The 22,500-nt window shown below is 37.4% G+C and overlaps 3 protein-coding genes across 6 annotated transcripts in view; 1 reads left to right on the top strand and 2 right to left on the bottom strand.

Annotated features, from left to right (window-relative positions):
• Positions 1-250: 250 nt before the first annotated feature.
• LOC125036128 (protein YIPF5-like) lies at positions 251-5,856 on the bottom strand. Its single transcript, XM_047628551.1, has 2 exons — positions 5,709-5,856; positions 251-1,775 (listed from the first exon to the last, which is right to left on the bottom strand). Exon 2 carries the CDS (start codon positions 1,773-1,775, stop codon positions 999-1,001), a length of 777 nt encoding a protein of 258 aa, XP_047484507.1. The 5' UTR covers positions 5,709-5,856; the 3' UTR covers positions 251-998.
• Positions 5,857-6,479: 623 nt separating this feature from the next.
• LOC125036003 (cleavage stimulation factor subunit 2-like) lies at positions 6,480-18,130 on the top strand. 2 transcript variants are annotated; one of them, XM_047628346.1, is made up of 11 exons: positions 6,480-6,627; positions 9,146-9,224; positions 9,425-9,594; positions 9,956-10,173; positions 10,618-10,897; positions 11,649-11,802; positions 13,131-13,163; positions 14,685-14,819; positions 15,422-15,645; positions 16,032-16,150; positions 17,554-18,130. In XM_047628346.1, exons 1-11 carry the CDS (start codon positions 6,579-6,581, stop codon positions 17,668-17,670), a joined length of 1,578 nt encoding a protein of 525 aa, XP_047484302.1. In that variant the 5' UTR covers positions 6,480-6,578; the 3' UTR covers positions 17,671-18,130. The 2 variants fall into 2 exon arrangements, with proteins under 2 accessions (XP_047484302.1, XP_047484303.1); XM_047628347.1 differs by lacking the exon at positions 13,131-13,163.
• Positions 18,120-22,500, bottom strand: part of LOC125036004 (putative ATPase N2B) — a 9,832-nt gene continuing 5,451 nt past the window's right edge. For all 3 annotated transcript variants that reach the window (XM_047628350.1, XM_047628349.1, XM_047628351.1), the window contains exons 7-9: positions 21,886-22,011; positions 21,268-21,408; positions 18,120-19,296 (exon numbers count right to left, since the gene is read on the bottom strand). In XM_047628350.1, coding sequence (XP_047484306.1) covers positions 19,042-19,296; positions 21,268-21,408; positions 21,886-22,011 — 522 coding nt within the window. In that variant the 3' untranslated portion in view covers positions 18,120-19,041. The remainder of the gene's footprint in view (positions 19,297-21,267; positions 21,409-21,885; positions 22,012-22,500) is intronic.

Here is a 22,500-nt window from a genome sequence, read left to right as displayed (position 1 = left end):
ATAGGACTTCCTGGCTCAGTTTTTGGTAAGTTTGCATAAATGTTTTATTTTATCAAATTGCTTGCACTACACCATTAAACATCTGTTGAGATTACCACAACTGGTTGCATAATTGATGGACTATTGTGCATTTTAAGTTATTTACATAAGCCACAGGTTGGAAAAGCCTGGAGAGTACTGATATATACAGTTCAGTGTTTCTTTTCCTTCTTATTTAACTTATTAAAAATTAGGAATAAGCAAACAAGAATAAAGTCCTTTAACTTTATTATAAAGAATATATCATCTTCTCGTATAATACCTAAATCCATGAAAAAGTTTAAGTTTTCAACCTAAGTTAGGTCAATAAAGATGACAACATTGAGTGATCTTCAACCAAGATAATTTTGACTAAGAAACAGTCTGCCAAATGATCCTCGATAAGCCAAACACAACTCAATAATACAACATGTCAAAATACATGACAAGGCTAACTACTGTCCTGTTGTTATGATGTGACCTTTCACTGTGCAATCCACTCAAGAATAATGAAAAGAAAGGAAAAAAAGTAATATGCCTACTAACAATTAAAACAGACTAGTTAACATTCACTGACATAATTTCACTAAAACACCTAGCAAACTTATGGCTAATTCTGAATCACACAGATTAACACATGTGAAGCTTGTTGAAATAAGGAATGGAGAGAAGCTTAACTATAAGATCAACAAATGAATGTTGTACATAAGCTTGCATTGTTCTTTTATGATTCAAATATATGGTTAACTACTCTTTTTTTTCCTATGAAATAAATACATATATATTTGTATATAAAATGCGTGGATATACCACTATTACAAAATCCTTTTCCGGTAAAAAGCAGACACATGCACTTGCCATTATAACTTAATATCCAGTAAATTGCATAACTTGCACACATGTTAGATAGTGAAAGCATTTATGTTTTCTTAAACAAAACCAATATTTTCTTTAGTTATAATTAACTCATAAATATAAAACTAGAATATGGTAATGAGAGCAAACACAGCATAGAGAAGTGCACATGGATAAGCAACTAAAGGCTGCTGGTGATCCATAGCCAAGCCTGTTACAAACAATTTAGAAGCTGAAACTGAGCACCAGAGGATGGCTGCACCTGTCAAAACCATACCAACAGCACCTTGAAGAGATATGAGTACATTAACACCTGCCAATCCAACCATGGGCAACAGGCAATACCCAAGAATACTTACGACAACACCTAAATTTACACCTGACATTGACATCATGTTTAGGAGACCATACATTGACACGCATCCTAACATGCCAATGCCATAAATATAACCAAACTGTGCTTTACCGGAGAGAAGAAGGAAACTACCAAAGGCTAAACAAAATGCTAAAGGACCAGCCAAATCTGTGTCCTGTAGAATCATGGGGTTGGTGCGTCGCATAGGGTTCAAAACTGTGAGAGTTTTCTGCAAGATGGATTCTGGGTTGATTCCTAACTCTTCCAGCAGGGGTGGCTCATCATCTATGGAGTCTCCTGTGACAGGGGCTTCAGGGTTGGGTCCTGGTGTCATGATGGAAGGTCCTGGGGTGAAGAAGGCAGGCTGCTGACCCCCTGCATTGTTGTAAGTAGAAGCAGGTGGGGGTCCTCCTTGGGCACCAGAGCTGCTATAATCGAAGCTTTGGAACTGCTGCTCTTGCCCAAATTCTGGAGATCCCATGTCATAGGAAAAACTTGATTGTTCTCCCCAGCCATACTGCTGTTGCTGGTCCCAGCTGTATGACATCTGCAATGACCAAGTGCACTTTACTGACTCAGAATTTGATACGTTATAATATTTTAAATACTTATAATGACTCTAAAATTCTTAATCACAGCTTATCATAAAGATGGCAAAGTGCACTTATCAAGTGCACTTGCTCGTACAGGGGGCTATAACTTTGAAATAAATAATAATATAAATATTCATGAGAGTAACAACTCAAGGGCACTGTCAGGATGCTTAGGGGTCCCATGGGTCAATATGACTTGAAAGTGGTTTCATATGCCTACAAAAATAGAGGAATTGCCCTGTCAATATGAGGGTCTAACTCAATTTCGTTCATGGGTAAACAAGAGTTAAATTAAATGCTTTTACCAGATTTTAGCCCATTTGCATAATGTCCACATACATTCATTCTTGTGCACCCTATGACACTTTACCATAATATCCCCCACAGATATAAATTAGGATATATCTAAAGTATGATAAAAAATCAAATTTATACATATAAATGAAATAAATATTAATTCTCAGCCACATATCTGAATATGTTTACGTATACTGCCTTATCTTTTGAGCATCAATGCAAAATGTGGATTCACCCCCATCACAAGCAATTAAAAATGTTCAAAACCTCATGTCCAGAAGGAAGGGAACTCAGGAAGCTATATTTTGTAATACGGTATAATAGTGAAACAGGTAAAGTGGGGGGTTAGTTAATGATTAAACGTGCTGCCTATCAGAAGTCGTATAGCAGTTCAGCAAAGTAGGGACTATTAGATCAAAGTTGTTAAAGAGAGATGTGTGGGATAATGCAAGGATGTCTGTAGGGTAAGGTTGGGATTAGCAAAGGAGAGAAGGTAGAGACTGTGAGAGATGGATATCACCAGTTACTTTGAGTGTAGACGGAATAGTAGAAAGATTGGAGGATGAATGACATGTAGGCATGTTATCATGGGTCGTGATTAGATAGTTTTGAATGTCTTAAAGAGTTTGTGCAGTGCAGTCAGTTGGGGAGGTCTGAGAAACAAAGGTTTTCTTATGTGGGGGGAAAAGAGGGGACAGATGTTTGAGAGGTGGAGGGAGAAGTTGATGGAGAGGATGGGGTAGATGGGATGGAGTGCTTGTTTTGTGCGATGAATTAGGAAAGGAGGTAAAAGAGTAGGTATGAGGGATATAGTGATTGGAGTGTCTGGAATAATGGTGGAGATTGGGGTGTCTAGATTTAGAATGGCAAAGGTATTTGACTGTGAGAGGTAGGGGGTAGAAGTGGGATGAGGAAGAGATCTTGGAGTAGGGAGTGAGAAAGAAACTCATCGTGCTTCGTGTAAAGTGAGGCCAAGTTTGAATCTGAGACTTCCTACTTAGGGCAACCACTATAAATACATTATGGGAGCTGCCACAACTGGCATATGTGCATGACTGTGCAAAGCATCTTCATTGATTATGACCAGGTTGGACACTAAGACAGCATTGGGTTGTATAACGACAGTGTTTGGCAGGATGGCCTAGATATCAACAATTCTGACACTGACAGATATGGTTGATATGGTCGGACAAGGAGGGACTCTCTGCCAGTGTAAACATTAAAGATGAAGTCATGTCTACAGTGAGTAATTTTGGCAATATTAGTGGAGGACCTATGACAGCCTCTAGGGGGAATGGTGTAGCATTGTACTGATACTGCACCACTGTCCGTGAGGCAGGTGAGTAGGTCTTCTCCATAGTCTGACCAATCCTTGTCATAAATAGGGCAGTTTTTTTGGGAGACTGAAACAGTTCTGGTACAAGTGTTGAAGGTGGGATGAGGTTGGCAAGGAATGGATTTGCCAGTGATATCTGTTAGGGTTGATAATGCTGTAGCCTGGGATTCTGATGTAAATGTGATAAGGAGGGAATGATTGGGGTGGCTGTGGAAGGAAACTTTACCTACACGTTTTTGGAGGCATTCCTATTTGAGGAGAATGTGGTCAGATTAACAGGCTATGGGGGGATTACAAAAAAATCAATCCCATAAAGCTAGGCTAAACAGAGTATTTAAGATGGTTGTAAGAGGTGGGAGTAGCAGAAAGACAGTGGCGTCTGGAAGATGGGAGTAGTGATAAGAGTGGTAGCACTGCGGAGTGGTGGACATTAAGGTTGCAGAGTAGTAATAAGGGAGGATGGGGAAGTTGATGAAAAGGAGTTGTGGGGTTGGAAGAGATGAAGTAGTGAATGTTGGGAGAGGAGGAGCAGTATTTCCTGAAGATTGAGTATTGACATGAATGGATGATCTAAACGGGCTGATGTGAAAGTAGGTATTGTTAAGGGGTTAGTACTAGCAGTGTTAAGAGTCTTAGTCAAAGGAGAGCCTTGGATTTTGGAACCAGAATGGAAACCAGTGGCACTATTTGATAAAGGGGTAAGCCTTAATGCCCCTATTGATGATACAAAGTCTTCATTACTGGCCAAGGTAAGCCTAGGATATCTTGACTAGCACAAGGTCAGCCTTTCATCCTTTCAACATGGCTCTCACACCTTAGGAAGTGGATAGTTGAAGGGGTTACAAATAAAGGGGAAGGGGAGAAGACCGTGCAAAATAAGCCGAGTTGAGGGCTGAGGCCCAAGACAGACTGGGTCACAGTCTCCATTTTCTAAGGCCCCCACGGTAATAACTGGCATGGGACTGGGGGGTTCTATAGGTGATTAAATGGACAGCTGTAGGTTTCACCAGATGATACCCTTATATAACCTTGAGCACACACATCACTTAGAGCACTAAACATTATTCTTGTATGTACATATAACCTTTGAAAATATTACATTCATCATAAATCTTTTGGTGTACACCATCCCTCACACCTTTTTCTATACACCTAATCATACAAAATATCATAAAAAATTTTACATTTTCTTCACCTTCAACCTAAAAATATCATAACAATTGTAACAATTTCTTCACTTTCAACCTAATAATATGGTCTACAGATAGTTTTCCATAAGGAGAGGGGGCTACCAACCCCAGCCTGAAAATACAAAGAATCCTTCACAGCAAGATGGTGCATAAGACTGACATGCAGGTTCAAATATGAAGGAAACATAATAAATTGTACACCCTAAATTATCTAATGCAGGGGGCTGCATCCCTGAACTAAATTATTTTGCAAAATAAATGTTTGGAAAACAAAGACTTCTGTGCAACCATACATTCTATGCTCTATCTTGCTGAAAACAGATGGAAGATATAATGAGTTATCCCCCTCTGCCATGGGGAGGGGTAGGGGGCCGCTAGGGAGGTCACAGGATGCACAGCCCCAACTATTCCATTAAACGACTTAGTGCTTTATTTAGTATATGGGTTTCTTGTTTCATTCTGTAATGTCTGTGGTAACCTTCATGCCCTCCCATACCATCAGTGCCATGTTTGTGGGTATGGGGGAATCCTAACTGGCTAATGGTTAATGGTTAGAACAAATAAATGCGCTAGAAATCTACAGCTCCAGTAAGAAATGAGAAATCTATGTTCTGCTCTACCCTGCTGTTGCCACTTTGCCAAACAGGGAAAAATGTGTAGAAAAATAAATCACTTTCGAATCACGAATTTAATACTCTCGGACAATGGGGTTATTATATGAGTGAATTAAGATTTATGTAATAGGCACAATTCAGTTCCCTTCCATCAAAATCACTGTCTTAGACTCTAATCTTCTTGCCTTCGTAACATATCATCGGACACTCATAGGGAACAAAAATAATATATAAATACACACATATATGCATATATTTAAAGGAATGATCTTACTACAATACAATGGACCGAAAATTTCTCGTATTCACTCCCCATTAGAGAACATCACAGAACGAACGCACTCATTACAAAATCGACTGAAAAACCACACTCTCGGCGGCTCTCCTCCTAAAACTAGAGCTACTACGATAGCCAAAATGGAAAACAGAAGTCACAGGACGCTATTTTACCTTGGCTTAAAAAAAACACAGGTCTCCACCTTCCTCGGACTTGGATCTGCCAACTTGTCTGTTTTGGTGAAGGTCATACACCTTTTGAATGCTCTTTTTTTTGCTCTTTTTATATAGGTATATTTCGTCGGCTTGGTATTTTTCGCATCCTGATTATATGTTTTGATGGAACTTGTTATCAGAATTTCAGTTTAATTTGTGAAAATTATATAGAAAGGATGTACTTTTTTTTCTTATAGATGCATGCACTGAAATGGAAATTGTCAAAGCCTCCCCTACATTACTAAGGATTGAATTAATAACTATTTCTATCCTTTTGCGAAGATGATAGTTCCATAATAATAGTTTCTAATATTGTTAGGAATAGGAACTTATAATTGAATAAAGGCATAAATATTTATGAAATATATGGCAGGACAGTAAGATACTTCATGGTCATTTCTTCTGTAAATGACTCTTCTTCACAGCGCAATTTGTTTTTAAAACCTATTAATATATATGTATATATATATATATGTTTGGAGAAATTATGAACACAGACAAAGAAAAAAAAAGTATTATTAAAATTCTATTTCCAAATGATATTTCATTCAGATACGATGAAAGTTTACCACCAGATTCCTCTATATATTCCGTATTCCACCATTTATTAGAAATATCCATATAAATCTAACATACTAAAAATTAAAAGAAAAACATATATCTCATACCAGTGAATGTCGCCCAGAAATATAGATACAAAAAGGGAAATCGTCTCAGAGCGTATGTGAAGCAAGTGAAAGTCCCGGTTGTTGTTATGGTTTGAGAGAAGGAAGGAGAGCGCTCTGATATTCGTATTTCTATCGACTCGGAGGAGAATTCGCCGTCAAAATGAGTGAGACGAGTGCTGTGGTGGAGAAATCTCTGCGTTCCGTGTTTGGTACGTCCAGTTGGTTTAGTTTATTGGGTGATATATGTATGCTGGAAGATATGAGTAGTGATGATGGGGACTGACGTGTTTGTTTATATTATGGTATGTTTGACAACGTTATTACAAGGACGCACATTTTACGGACTGTTATAAGGGTAAATCTTGCAAGAAGCGGCATTATATTTCATATTGATTTCCTATACGGCAAACCATATAGGAAATCAGTAGATCACTGAATTCAAATGAATCATGCATGGCACGTTTCGTTTTAACATTTGGGAAATTATGTACAAAACCTGTTCCTCACTAGAGCCAGTGAATTTGTCTTTGATGATGCCCACTGTCTAGGCTTACATTTACGAACAAAATCTCAATTGTGCAGTTAAACAATACATTCCAGTCAAACTGTTTTTGGTTTGTATTCATGGCAAGTTATGGTTTGTACTACTTGTCTTACTGGACAGTGTAGAGCATTTGTGGGAAATTTTTTAGTGGTTGACAATCAGGAAATTGGTAAAAAGAAAGTGTATGGAATGGTTAACCCTGACTTAAAACAAAACCCTTTTTATCTGTGGAAAAGATGCACAAATTGAAAATAAGGGTGATACATAACAGAGAAGTGAGAAGATCGATCAATCTGCTGTCCCCATCATGTTTACATTGTGAGGATCAACACATGACCGCATGACTCATTATTGCGAACTGTCAAGTAGTTTATGTATTACTATGTGTTGGTAAAAACAATTATTTTGTAATTATCAATACCTGCTTTTTCTAATTAATGTATTTAATGCATTTTTTTAACATTTATTATACTTCTTTAATGTATTGTAACCCAACACTACCGGGTGAAGGAAATAGATAAAAACTCTACACTCTGGAGATTAATGGCAATGAGCCATGGCGTAGAGCCGTACACCACAGACCAAGCAGTTTGTTATGACGCCGCTATATCGGTATCGGTTAATAGTATTTACATTATTCCGCAGTATCGGTTAATAGTATTTACATTATTCTGTACAGTAACCTTCTTTGATAGGGCTTGAGGCTCCATTGCTGGACAAATGCCAGTGAGAAATGTTTTATTTTAAGTGTTGCATTGATTTTTTTAAACAATATAGTGGCTATGCAAAAGAATTAGACATAAGTAGCGATCACAGCTTGATATTTGAGCCCATCATGTACCCCAAATGCCGAAAGTGATTAGAAACCAAACAATTGAGACCATAGATGGAAGACGAACTATATTTGTAGAACCAAATATAGTCCAAATATAGTATTTGGTTTGGCGAATTATATCCCCCATCTGTTTCAGGTTGCTTACCCTGGGGGTCCAGGGGGTGGATCCCTTTGGATAGGGTTTCTATAGATTGTATTGTGTTAAATCCAGGGGGTTCCAGGGGATAGTGCCCCTTGGCTAGGGAATATATAGACTGTATTGTATTAAGCCCACAGGCTAGTATATATAGATCGTAATTCTAAGGTTAGGGTGATCTTACAGAAAATTTGATTTTTAGGAAAATATATTTAGAATTCACAAATAACAAAATGTTATTTATTGTTATTGTGCTGAGTTTTGGACTACTTAGAGAGATATGGAGTCTGTGCAAGGAAAACAGTCTATTACCATCTTGATACAGCATATCAGTCGACAAATATAGACTTTGGAAAATGGCAAAAAAGTAAGAAACACTTATCCTGAAAAACTAGATAATAACTTTGCAAATGGGAGTCAAGGAGTCTTGACACCACACAGGATTGCTTGTTTGGCCTGTGCCTACAGGCCACACACCGGTGAGAGTTGCCACTCAAATAAGCCTAATGCCTGGATTTTGGATCATGTGCAGGCATTGGGGCATTCAGTTCCCATGGGTTAACCATAATAGCTTGTAAAGACATGAAATCTAATAAGTTTTTTTTTTTTAACTGATGCCGATGGGCATGACGTGGGTACGTGTATGCCATGCTCACTGAAAGTTAACTTGTTTAATTGTTTTACACATAGATGGCTACACTTGTACTAAGTCACCATTGAGCTAATTACGAGTACTGCCTGTCTCGCCTGTTTACCTTTTTCTTTGATTTATGAAAATAATTTACGTTATCTTTATTTTGCTGTTGCTAATGTTTATAAGATTATAGTAATTATAATGGTTATAATAAAAATAACACCATCGATAGTTATAGAGCTAATAAAAAATTCATTTTTCCTGCCAATTCAAATCAGGTAAGGTCACAAGGTCTACTAATTGACTCCTTTGTGGCTATGCTCTAGCAGAGCTATCTGTGTGCAGAGATATTCCACAAAAAATATAAAAAATGAGCACAGCATTTTCCCCATTTTTTGTTCGTTTTCCCCAGCAGCATTAGGTTAAATATCAGTAACCTTTTATATTGTTATATATTGTGTCCATGTTTAGATTAAGTTCAAAAATTATTTTGAGTGTGTGAATATTTAGTATTGAAAAGTATAAATATTTTAAGAAACAGTTCCATTATCATTACTACTTCCACTTTGCTCTTGCAGTTGGAAACATTCCATATGAAGCTACAGAGGAGAAACTTCGTGATATATTTAGCCAGGTTGGCCCAGTCTTATCTTTTAAGTAAGTACCCAAAGACTTTTTTATTAGTAATGTAATGCTAATGATTGGAGTAGAAGAGAAGAGAGAGAGAATGTGTGGGCGTGTTTGATGAATATTTGCAGTATGTATGTCTCTGTATTTAAATATATACATAATTCAATCTTATCTTTCTAATCTTTCATTGAGTATTTTTTTTTTCTCACTCATTTGTTAATTTCTAGGCTTATGTATGACCGTGAATCTGGCAAACCAAAAGGTTATGGCTTCTGTGAATATAAAGATCAGGAGACGGCACTGTCAGCTATGCGTAACTTGAATAGCTATGAGATCGGAGGCAGACCACTCAGAGTTGACAATGCTTGTACAGAGAAGTCAAGAATGGAGATGCAGAGTAAGTAATGAATATACATGCATGATATATATATATATATATATATATATATATATATATATATATATATATATATATATATATATTTGTATATATGTAGAAATGTATTGGCCATTTATAGTAATTTCCTTATTAATTTTATCTTCTATTGCTGTTAGTAATCTCAGTAACATTGTTATAAAAGTCAACTAATTGATTTCTTGGTGGCAAAGCACTTTTGGAGCTGTCTATAGTATAGACATTTCATGAAACAATACTGCAGTAAATATTACATTTTCCCAGCGGCATTGGATTAACTTGAACACATTTTTCTGTTTAACCCCTTAATGCCAGATCCTTTAACTCAAATTCTTTCCTTCAGGTTTGATGATGGGTCCTGTTGTGGAATCCCCTTATGGCCCGGATGTGGAGCCAGGGAAAGCTCCAGAAGCCATCAGCAATGCAGTTGCCTCTCTTCCCCCAGAACAGATGTATGAACTTATGCGGCAAATGAAGCTGTGTGTGCGCAACAACCCCACTGAGGCTCGCACGATGCTCATGAATAATCCTCAGCTTGCTTATGCATTGCTGCAGGCTCAGGTACAAGTGTTGTTGTATTCAGACCTTCCAGATGAATGCTTAACTGATTATTGCACTGTCCACTGTAGTTTTGTTTTGTGAATTTCCACTTGGATGGATCCATAAATACATAGGCACCAAGGAGTTAATTAGTAGGGTCTACCTGATCTCACCTGATCTCCCCATTTTATATACCTAATGGTATTACTATCATTACTGTTGTTGTTATTATTATTGACATTAGGACATGTTATTATCAGTACTAATAGCAATAAGAAATGAAAATAAAATTTAAAAAAATCAAGGAAAAGTGTAAACATCTATATGTAAACAAACTTATTAAACTAAAACCACAGTGAACTTGGAGTGTATATTCATGACATCCCAGCATCAGTGGATTAATGATTTTGTGTAATTTATATTATATTATTTTGAATTGTATTGATGCTTATTCTTTTGTTTCAGGTTGTCATGAGAATCCTTGACCCCAAGACAGCTGTGCAGATTCTCCATGGGGGACGAGAAGCAGTTGACCCCTTGATGCCAGCTGGAAGTGTTCCTCCACCATCTGTTCCTCCCCCAACCTCTGCTCCACCAACACTTAATGGAGGACCCCCTCCCCCAAGTGGCCCTCCCCCTCCAAACAACCTACCCACACGCTACCCCCCACCCATGGCAGGAGGACCAGGGGGCTTCCAAGGGCCCCCACCTGGCCCTCCACCTTCAAGAGGACCTCCTTTCCCAGGTAAGTTGTGAAGTAATGTGTAGGTGTATGACCTAGCTGCTTAAACCAAGTTAGCCCAGCAGTTCTCAACCTTTTTTGTTGTTGTTGCAGTCCCTGTTATGCTTCTTGATCCCCATTCAAAATCCCACTATCCAACTCTTATTAACCCCTTCCCGACAGATCACGCCTATAGGCGTGATAACAAACCGCTCGAAATGTTGCGCTCCGAGGCAGTGATTCGGCTTGATGTACCGAACTCATGCGCTCAAAGTCAGCGCGTTGCCGTGGTTCGCCAATGGGTTAAGAATCAGTTTTAACTGGTATTGCTCAACAAATTGTTTTATTTGCATTTCATATAAGATAATATAGTTTGAGTGAAAGCTTTCTTAAGCATAATGACTAATATACACAAAACATTTAATAACCCATTTTAGGGTTTTGACCACAAGGCTGAGGAACATGGAGTTTGCCAATATTACAAAAGTCATCATGGCAGTAAACCTATCTCCCATTGCCTGACCTTATCAACAAGCTAGATGCTGGAACCATTCTAGATTTTGTCTGGTTACCATTGCATACAGATTGTTATGTGTTCAGTTGTTGCTTACTTTGTTGCAGTAGATTTTCATATGCAGAGTCAACTAGTATTTTATAAACCAACCAAGTAAATGGAGATAATCTGGCACTAAAAGTAGGATACCAGATAAAGAAGACATTTTCATTATTTGCAGTGGTGCATTAAGCACTCCAATATATAATATTTATATTCCAGGGGGTGACTTTGATATGCGTCAGTTAGGTGGAGCACCAAGAGGACCTCCACCCCAAGGAAATGATCAGGATATGCGACTGCCTCCTCCAGGTATGGGAGGACCTCCACCTCCTCATGATGGCTATGGAGGCCCACATCATGACTTTGATAACAGGTAATGGTCAAAATAAATATTTGCTCTAAAGATCTGCCCTCACAATCCACTCTTGTTCTGATGCACAAATCACATGTGTTGTTTGTGTCTTTTCTTTTATGTTTTGGGACATAAAGAAATTATGACTGAAAATATTTTGTTTAAACAATAGAATTATGGGCTTAGGCATCCTGATATATAAAAGGGACTCTTAACCCCTTCCCGACGGGTCACGCCTATAGGCGTCATAAAAATACGCTCGAAATGTGGCGTGCGGCTGTCAGCCGCGGCGGCACACCAAAGCGCTCCGAGGCAGTGATTCGGCTTGATGTACCGAATTCACGCACTCAAAGTCGGCACGTTGCCGTGGTTCGCCAGAGCGTAGTGTTTTTTTTAGTTTTCTACACCCGTCACCAATGGGTGATGTACTCAATTGTGAAAAGGGTCACATAACAAATATATCCATAACTTTCCAGTGTTTTGTGATACCGATCAATATCTAATTTTTGCTATAGTTTCTGGTATTTGATATCTGCCCCCTGTTAGTGCTATTGATGACTTAAAGGATTTTGGGGTTATGTTAAATGAAGAATAATCAGAGGTTCCAATATGATACAAGGAATATGTGGTACTCATTTCATTCTTCTTTCTTTCATTCATTATCTCTTTCCTCTTTATCTCTCTTGATCAGTTTTTCCATCTGTCATAAACATATATAAAGTATATTCAGGGATGGCAGGAAGGCAAAACTGTATGTCATTCCCACCGTTTTTTATTGTCTTTAAACAGGTGGTTCTACAAGTGCTTAATCACCTAAGAATCATTTCCTACTTATCTTGCCTGTCTACCCTTTTCCTTTATCTTTTTGTAAAAATCTTTTATTTTTACATTTTTTTCATTACTATTGGTATTTTTAATAGCCTCATAATAATCATAATGTCACTATTAATAGTAACAGTATTGATATCAATAGCAATAGAAAAAACAAATATTTTTCCTGAAGACCTAAGGAATTGGGAAAGCAAGTGAGATCGTGTAGGAATACTAGCTAATTGGCTCCTTACAGTGAATTAATCTCATAAAATGCACTTTAATGCACATTGTCATTCATTTAATCATTCATGTTAATGAAGATTCAGAGTACACAGTTTTAGTAAGTCCAAAATTTATATGGAATACTCTACATTTTTAGAGTATTATTGCAACGGTTGACACAAGGGCATTCTAATTGCAGAATGAAGAATCAACAGTGATTTATTTTTCTGTTATGATACAGGAAGAAGTGTTAAGCTAGGTCTGAAGGTTGGCTGTTATCCATGTAACTGTTATTTATTTTTTTCATGTTCAAGCCGACAGTCAAAGGAATCTGAAGGAAGTAATAGGTATGAGAGCTGGACATGTATTATAATAGCTTCGGTTTCTTCCCATTATTTTTATTTGACCAATTCACTATTCTGTCATTTGTATTTTTTTTTCATTTTGCACGGCATGTTTTACCTCCGTTTACTTGCTCTGTTGATAACAGACTTTCGTATTTAGGAGATAATTGGGTATTACCATAGATTTGGGATAGTATTCAGCCTTTGAAGGTACCTATTTTACTTTGACATTATTCATGTAATCAGCATTGAACCTGGAGATGTAAGAAACTTTTTTTTTTTTTTTTTTTTTCATATGATTGAGAAATAAAGCAGACAGAATTTTAATTTGTATGTCGGATTAGTGGAGAACTGTTAGTAAGGGGAATAGTATATTAATATTAAGAGAGGTAGCTTTTTTTGTATCACCCATTTCTTTCTCAGCTGAGTTTTAGTGTATAGCATGGATATGTTTTCGACTAGGCAAGTTTTATGTATTTTCTGTAGTAGCATGTTCAGAGAGAGAGAGATATAGAAAGAGAGACAGAAAAAGAGAGAAATAGAGTGTGTGTGTGTGTGTGTGTGTGTGTGTGTGTGTGTGTGTGTGTGTGTGTGTGTGTGTGTGTGTGTGTGTGTGTGTGTGTGTGTGTGTGTGTGTGTGAGTGAGTGAGTGAGTGTGTGTGAGAGTGAGTGTGTGTGAGAGTGAGTGAGTGTGTGTGTGTGAGTGAGTGAGTGAGTGAGTGAGTGAGTGAGTGAGTGTGTGAGTGAGTGAGTGTGTGAGTGAGTGTGTGTGTGTGTGTGTGTGTGTGTGTGTGTGTGTGTGTGTGTGTGTAAGAATGAGTGTCAGTATCAGTGTCAGTGTGAGAGAGTGATTGTGATTTTGAGTTTTGTGTGTGTGTGTGTGCGTGTGTGTGTGTGTGTGTGTGTGTGTGTGTGTGTGTGTGTGTGTGCGCAATTTTGAGTTTGTGTTTGGTTTTGAATGGGGTGCATGTGCGTATAAAATGCTTTTAATATATATTTCATTGTTGTTTTTCTCTCGCTCTCTTCTATTTGATTATAGTGGTTATGGAATTTCTTTGATTAAATAGTTAGATTATTAACCCAATGGCGACGGGTCACGGCTATCGCCGTCATAACAATACGCACGATGTGAGGCGTGCGGCTGTCCGCAGCGGCGCCGCGCCAAAACGCCCCGAGGCAATGATTCGGCTTGATGTACCGATATCACGCGCTCAGAGTCGGCGCGCTGCCTGCCGTTCGCCAGAGCGTAGAGTTTTTTTTAATTTGCTATACCCGGCGCCATTGGGTTAAAATCAGAGTAAAGGAGGTTGTATTCTTTCGGGAAAATAGGTATTAGTCAGAGGTAATCATGAGTACAGTAGTCTTTTCATCTTAAACAAGTTGAATCTGCAAATAACATGGTTGTCAGTAGTGGTGTGTATGTATATATATATTATCAACAACACTAACACACACTAGTTTGCCCAAATTTCACTACATTTTAGTGATGTATTTGACAGTCTTTGGGGGTTGCTTGCTTCACAGATTTAGCCGTGATCAACGAAGTGAATTTGAGCAACGTGACCAGAGGAATGACCAGCGTGATCAAAGGTTCAGGGAACCGCCACCAAGTCGTGAACCTCGTGAGACGTTCACTCGTGGAGATCCTAGAGACAACAGGTGAGGAGGTTGATGTCGCTTTCATTAAGGAGAGTTTTGTGAGTAATGTTGCTCGGATGATCATTTTTTTCTTTTTTTTGATAAGATTGTAGTAAATTGGATATATTGCTTGTGACTGTATTGAAGGTTCATATTTCAATCAGCCAAACCCTAGATCTTTTTATCCTCTCACCTTCCTCCTACATATCATACTATTACATATCACAGCCTTACCTTGTGGTATATTATTGCCTCTTTACTATTTGTACAACTTGATGGTAATTCTGGATACATCTAAATACATGTCTTCTTGTTTTGTATTATTAAAGAATGATAGTTTTTTTATGTATTTCTAGGTAGTCTATCCCCATTTTCAGTCAAGCATGAGGGAGAACTGTACAAATTTCCACTCTACTGACAATCTTTGTAGTTTAGATGTGAGGATGAAATATACATTTTCTTGTGTGTAAACTTGTACAGCCAAAATTTACAAAGTGAAACTTGTCAATCATTCATATTTTGTAGAAGAGGGACAGACAAAGAAGGAGGGTTTCTGGTGCTTAGAGGTTAAGGGTAGAGAAGTTTAATAAAAGGAGAAACTAAACTCTAAACACAAACGACAGGGAAAGGGAGCGTGACTCCAGGGGATATCGAGACCCGAGGGACAGCAGGGACCAGAGAGGAGACCCAAGAGACCAGCGTGATACCCGAGACCCTAGAGGAGTGGAGAGGGAGAGGGAACGCGAAAGGGACAGAGACCGCGACTACCGGAGCAACACAAGTTCGGACACCAGGGATCCTCGTTCTTCTCGTTCCGGATTCCAACCAGACAAAGACTTCAGAAGCGGTAAGTGCTGCATTGTGTTGTTGAATTACATTGTAGTCTTCTTTCATCTCTCTGCCTCTTTCAGTTTGATTATATATTTATGTATTTGGTGTATATATATTGTGTTGTATATTCAGTTGTGGGTCTGAGGTCAGTTATTCTGACATTATTTAGCTGTTGCTCTGCTGTTTCAGGATACAGTAATAATATTGATGGTAATAATATTTATAATAATAATAATAATAATATTGATGATGATAGATATTAAGTAGATAAAAATTATATTTTACATATTCATTGGACCTTAGTTGTTTATAACTCTTGAGCCAACATGTAAATATCTGTATGGAATATTTTAGTAAAACTAATTTCATTCTGAGAAGACTCAAAAGCATGTTTTCTTTCAGGCGGTAATCCTCCTCCTCCAGTTGGTGCCCCATCCCAGCCGCCTCCTCGTGGAGTGCCACCGCCAACAGGAGCGCCACCCACACTGCCACCCAGCTTGGCTGGGCAGGACCAAGAGAAGGTCAGTTGATTTCAAGGAAGCAGGGAGGACATAACATATTAAATATTAGTGATGTTCTGGGGGTGATTTGAACTACTTTTGGGTTATTATTTTACTTGTTTTAGAATTTCTACAAACTTGGTTGTAATCTGTTAATCAAGTTTTGTTTCACCCTTTTTTTTTTTTTTTTTTTTTTTTGTTGTTGTTTTTGTTGTTTACACAAGTAGCTCCACAATTCACCAAGGAGTCAGTTTCTAAGGCCTTCTTAACCTCACCTGTTTACCCATTCCTATAATTTTTGGGGGAAAATTCTCATTTCTGTTATAATAAGCATATGTCATTATTATTATCAGTAGTAGTAGTATTGTTATTGATATTGTTATTATTATCAATTTCAATCATTATCCCAATAATAATAGTAATATTTGTAATAAAAATAAAATCATCTTTCCCAAAATTCAAGCTATGTGGTGAGCAGATATAGGTCATGTAGGCCTAGTAATTACCCAGTGAATTAAAATGATAATAATAGGAAGAAGAAGAAGAAAAGAAAGAAGGAACCGGTAGCGGGCATTGTGTTCATGTGCACTTCCATCATCAGTGGGTTTTTTACAGTTATGGCCTCTCTAGTAGCTGGTCCTTGTCTTTAACATCCCCTCCCTCATATTTTATCAATTAAAAGTTTCCCTCAATTTTAGTTTTAACCCATTGGATCCTGTTGCGTCATGGCAATCACATCACCAAAAATGTGGGCATTAGGCTTACGTTGAGCAGTCGCTCTGCCGGGTGGCTGCTTGTAGGCCGGGCACCTGCAAACACAAGATTCTGTGCCTCTTATTTGCAAAGTTATTTACTCTTTTTACGCATAACGGTCTGGTCACCCACATCCAAGGGGTTAAAACTGGAAAAGAATAGTATTTTAATTCAGAAAGAAACTTTCTATTTAAGGGTACCCCCCTTCTGGAATTTACATTGCACCTAGATTAAAAACCAGGATTCTGAAAGTAGTTTTGCTATAGTATAGTTTAACTATTAAGAAATAGTTAAATATTGTAATATCGAGTAAAATTGCCAGAATTAGGACTACTCATCATTAACTCAAAGCCACTGGGTGGTTTCCCAATACGAAAGCCCTCTCTCCCGGGTTGTATTCATAGTGGCCCAGGCCCCACTGACGGGGGATCGCGTCGTCACCATAGTGTGTGTGGCATGACCATACATGCCCCCAGAAAACGTGACTGGCGCACCATATCATGTAGGCACATGCCACACACAATATAGCCCAGGCATGCCATGGCATGCACATGCCATCCAGCAGCAATGGGTTAATATGGTTAAAATTATTAATCTCTGCTCATTGAGTTATTTTTATTTTAGCATTCTGGTTGGTTGTAGTATCTTACTGAAACATTTGGATTTTACAGGCCAGCTTGATCATGCAAGTATTGCAGCTGTCGGATGATCAGATCAAGATGCTGCCCCCAGAACAGCGTGCCTCTATTCTGCAACTGAAGGAACAGATACAGCGTTCACAGCACTAAAGGTTGTCACCACAAATCCGACTCATTTGCAGCCCAGCTCAGGATTTTAATGCGTGGTTACTATATTTAATTCTGATTTTTTTCTTTTGACATCTTGTAACTTTGACATTTATTCACTGGTAAATCTGTTTCATATTAGCCTTGTAAGAAATTCCAAACTTGGGGCTTGATGATGATAAAATGAGCAAGTAAGCTTTCTTTTCAAAATAGCTTTGATGCTATTTACAGCAGATAAATAGTTTTGTTGATATACAAATGGTATTTCATTTTCATAAACCAGTAAATTTGATGACTGATTGTATTAATTTATGGGTCCTTATTTAGTTCATTTATCAGAAATTCAGGATCCTGTAAGCTCTTATTATTTTATTATTACATTTTTTTAATTAGGAAAAGAGATGTTTCAATAATATTACATTTTTGTATAATATGGCAAAATAAAAAAGGAATGTAGATATTATTTATTTGTTTTTAATATTTACATAGTCAACACATAACCCCATATATGAATTTGTTTTATGCCCCAGAAGAAATTGGATAATAGACCTATTTCTTTCTTAAATCTGGTATAAAAGTTATGTTAGTTTCATAATCACAATATACCAGACTAACCATTATTGTTGAAAAATAAAATTACAGGTTCTGTAAATTACCAACTATTTGTATTAAAGGAAATAAAAAAAATTGAGAAAAAATGCATCTTTTACATATTGCATAGTTGTTTGTTTGTATTTGAGCAAACGATTTTCTCAACCTTTTAAAATGCTTTGTGAAATGTTAGAATTTTTTTTTGTATGTTCAAGTTTAGGAAGACCATCATGGAGGTATACTTTTTTAATTATTCAAACTTAACTTTTTAGAAAAAGGGGTGGAAGTGGTTTCTTCGGCACATTACAGTACTTTGAAGTAATAAATATACAATAAAAATAACACAAAATATTTTATAATAGTTGTTCAACTTTTGGTGCATTTTTTGTTTTCTTAGCCAAGATAAATGCTTATGGCAATCAACAGGTTTACAAACAAGCATACAGAAAATTGAGGTTTATGTGCATTGCTTTTTAAAACTATTTAATATATCAATTTATGAAATATTGAAAGTAGATTAAAAAACTTTACTTTCAAATTACAATGAAGTAAAAATATGAGAACTAGAATGAAAGATAAATATTGAAATATATATACAATGTAGTTATTACATTTTGTTTTTTTATTTCCTAACAGTTAACACATAACCTATATGAATTTTAAGGATGCACAATATATTTATCTTATTTTCATCAAAAAATATATGTTCTATACATATAATCCTTAACTTTTTTTACATTAACTACTAGTATTTAAAAGAAACTATTAGTCAATATATGAGGTTCAACGCATTTCAGAATAATATTCTTGCCAATAACTTTTGGTCATCATCTGTGTCAGTCTTGAAACAGTGCGCTCAAAGGCAAACATCTCCTCCTCTCCAGTGAAGATGCTGATGGTTTTCGTCATTGCATTCTTCTCCTTGAGCCCTAAATCATCCATCAGGGAAAGGCTTTCTTTGTCCACGAATTCTGAGTGCCCTTCGTCACCCCTGAAGATTTGTGTGTGGGGGACATCACTTGTGCACACAATCCTTACCTGGAAAAGAATGCTTAGTGTTTGGAATGTGTTTTTAAACTTATCTCATTCTCTAGCATATCTCTGACATGAAATATAAGTTTCATTTTTTTTTATGTTCACACATACAAAGAAAATTATACACTAATTACAGTTAATTCATGATATAATATTCTACTCTGGCAGAAAATTGACTAAAACACAAAACAGTTTTACTAAATAGACAAATCTTTCATCTCCAAGAATACTTTTCTCCCATTCACCTTTGACACACTCAGGACTTCATTTGACTGTCTTTACAGGTTCTCGCCTACAAACATGAGCATTCTGCACAATGAATCCCATTTCAACATCCTGATCCCTAATTCCATACCACTGTTTTCAGGGGGGGGGGGGGGGGGTAGGAGACAAAGCCTGGGGTGCCCAGTGTTGGGGGACCTCCCTTATTTTGGGCCTCAGCCCTTGCCTCAACCAATTTTGCATGGTCTTTTCCTCTCCCCCTTTCCTTTTCCTTCTCTTCTCCAACTCCGCCTCTTGTCCACTTCCTAAGTTATGAGTGCCATGTTGAAAGGAGAACAGGCTGTCTTTGGGTCAGACCTGAATGGCACCAGGAAGCCATGTACACTATATTCCTGTTTCGTTATCTTGCCCTTACCCCTCATGGGGACCCTGAGGGGTGAACCATTTCTCTTCCCCACATACTTCAAAACTATCCAAGTCATGACTCAAAATAACATGTGCTTACTTCATCTATCCTCCATTCTCTCTGCTCCCATTCCCTCTACACTTGAAGCGACTGTTGATATCCATCCTCCTATTCATGTTCCCCCTACAACCCTTCCTCCCACTCCCTCCCAACACACCCTGCTTCATCTGCATCATCCCTCCTTCCTTCCGGTATTCCTTTTCCTCATGAATTCACATGTGATCCTTTCGTCACAATACCCTTCCCTGGATCATCCCCCTCCTAACATTTCTCCTAAAACTGATCTTTTATCTAATTTCCCTTAACCTCCCTTAACCTCCCTTTTCCCCTGTTGCCAATCCCTGCCTTACTGCCATGGACATCTTTGAAGAACCCCACACTTTTTCCTTTGACAACTTTTCCTTATTCCATTTGATCCATTTTGCTTATCCCTTCCTTAATCCATTTACTTGTGCTCTCTACCCTCACTTGTCTTCACCCCTTTCAATAGCATGCTATCCTTAACTGCTGTGTGACTTTTGACTTATAACACTTAACCATAAACTCACCCCCCTTTTTACCTTTTTCATTACTACACCTTTCTAAAGTGCAAAATGGCCTTTGATGTCTAGCACATTTATTTTCTATTAGAGTGTACAGGAAACTGATGCACAGTGGGATGTTATATACATTTCTTTTCATACTATTGCCTCTGAGTGGTATGCATGTCATCCCATGCCAAGACTGGACCATCTTGCCAGTGATACATGGAAGATGAGGTTGATTTCCTGAATCAGTGCATCAGTAAACTCACCACATCCTTGATATTATGCTGGCCAGGGCATGTTATACTTTCTACCACAATTCTACCCCTAAACAGAATCATGCCATTCCTCTCTTTCCATTATCCCCTTCACCCTTTTATTTGCAGGCTCATCTTTTGTAAGGTAAACACACTCCACATTAGTCCTCCCTCCATTTCTAAGATGAGTACTTATGCTATTCCTTGTTCCTTCTCCAATGGACAGTACTTTAGTAAGACCACTGCTAATATAACTAAGCATATCTCAGCACAACTATGCAATACTCAGGAGACACACCAACAATGACCTCTTTTTTATCCATATATACACCTTCCTCTCCACCACAGACAGATAAAATCCAGGACTTCAAAACTGTTGTATCATCTATCAATAAACCTATTGTGTATTTTTCTGCCACTTTTATCTTATCTATATGAGAACATTCTATAAGAATGTTCTCCTATAGAATGTTCTTTACTTCAGATAATTTACACTTTACCCTACCTTGTAATCATACAGAGTATCAATAAGAGTTATAAATCTTCTAGCTTGTCCTTTAGAACGCTGATTCAAAACGGGAATGTCTTGGATGAAGATGGTATGGAAAACATGACAGATTTGGATGTAATCTTCAGCACCCAGTGGCTGAAAAGTGATAAAACAGTTACATTTGATATCAACATATATTGCTTTTGTCTTTCAATGATTACATGTTCAAGGATTTTATACAATTCACAGGGAGCTTGGGCAAAATCTTCAGAACTGGTTGAATTACCAATAAAGTTTAAAAGAAAGGAAAAAATATGTTTACTAAAATTATGGAGGGCAATCACCCTTCTAAATTAATAAATAATTGACAAGTGAAGTTCATGCTATCCAGTAATTAGATTGTCATTTAATCAAAAAAAAAAAAGTCATTGTCCTTCTAAATCTAAAAGAATACTTCCCTACACTGTAAACAAGACCCTTTTTTTTCTTTTAACTATCTTTGTGTGCTCAGGTAGATTTGCTATTAAAAGTAACAATATAAGTAAAATACTAATTCATGTTATTTCACTTCTTTTAACAGATAAATGTACAAAACAGGGTAACAGGATGTTCATGAGGTCAAACATTACTCACTCTATTGCATAATTCTTCAAAAGTACTGTTCAACACACCACCACATGTCTTCTCAAATGTAACATTCCTTCCGCTGTAAGTTAGGGTGCGAGGTCGAACAATGTCCGTCTCTTCTGAGATCATGATCTACAAAACAAAATCAAGAAGTAAAGACAGACACTTTGGGTATTTAAGATATTTATGTCGCAACATTGTAAAATGACACGATAGATAATATTACAGAAATGTTAAAACGGTGTATGGTAATAAAGAGAAATATATAAAATGAAGGGAAAAGATATCTAATAAATAATAGTGCAATCTCTCTTAGATATAGAGAGAGAGAGAGAGAGAGAGAGAGAGAGAGAGAGAGAGAGAGAGAGAGAGAGAGAGAGAGAGAGAGAGAGAGAGAGAGAGAGAGAGAGAGAGAGAGAGAGAGAGAGAGAGAGAGAATGAGAGAGAATGAGAGAATGAGAGATAGTATATCTCTCTCTATCTATCTATCTATCTATCTGAGAGAGATATACTATCTATCTATCTATCTATTTATCTTCTATCTATCTCTCTACATTACTAACCATACATGTACACACAACACACACATCATGTGGAAATATAAAAATATATTCTACATAC

The sequence above is a fragment of the Penaeus chinensis genome, chromosome 20, assembly GCF_019202785.1.
Source record: "Penaeus chinensis breed Huanghai No. 1 chromosome 20, ASM1920278v2, whole genome shotgun sequence".
Classification (NCBI taxonomy): Eukaryota; Metazoa; Arthropoda; class Malacostraca; order Decapoda; family Penaeidae; genus Penaeus; species Penaeus chinensis.
This window is presented reverse-complemented; position numbering and strand designations above follow the sequence as displayed.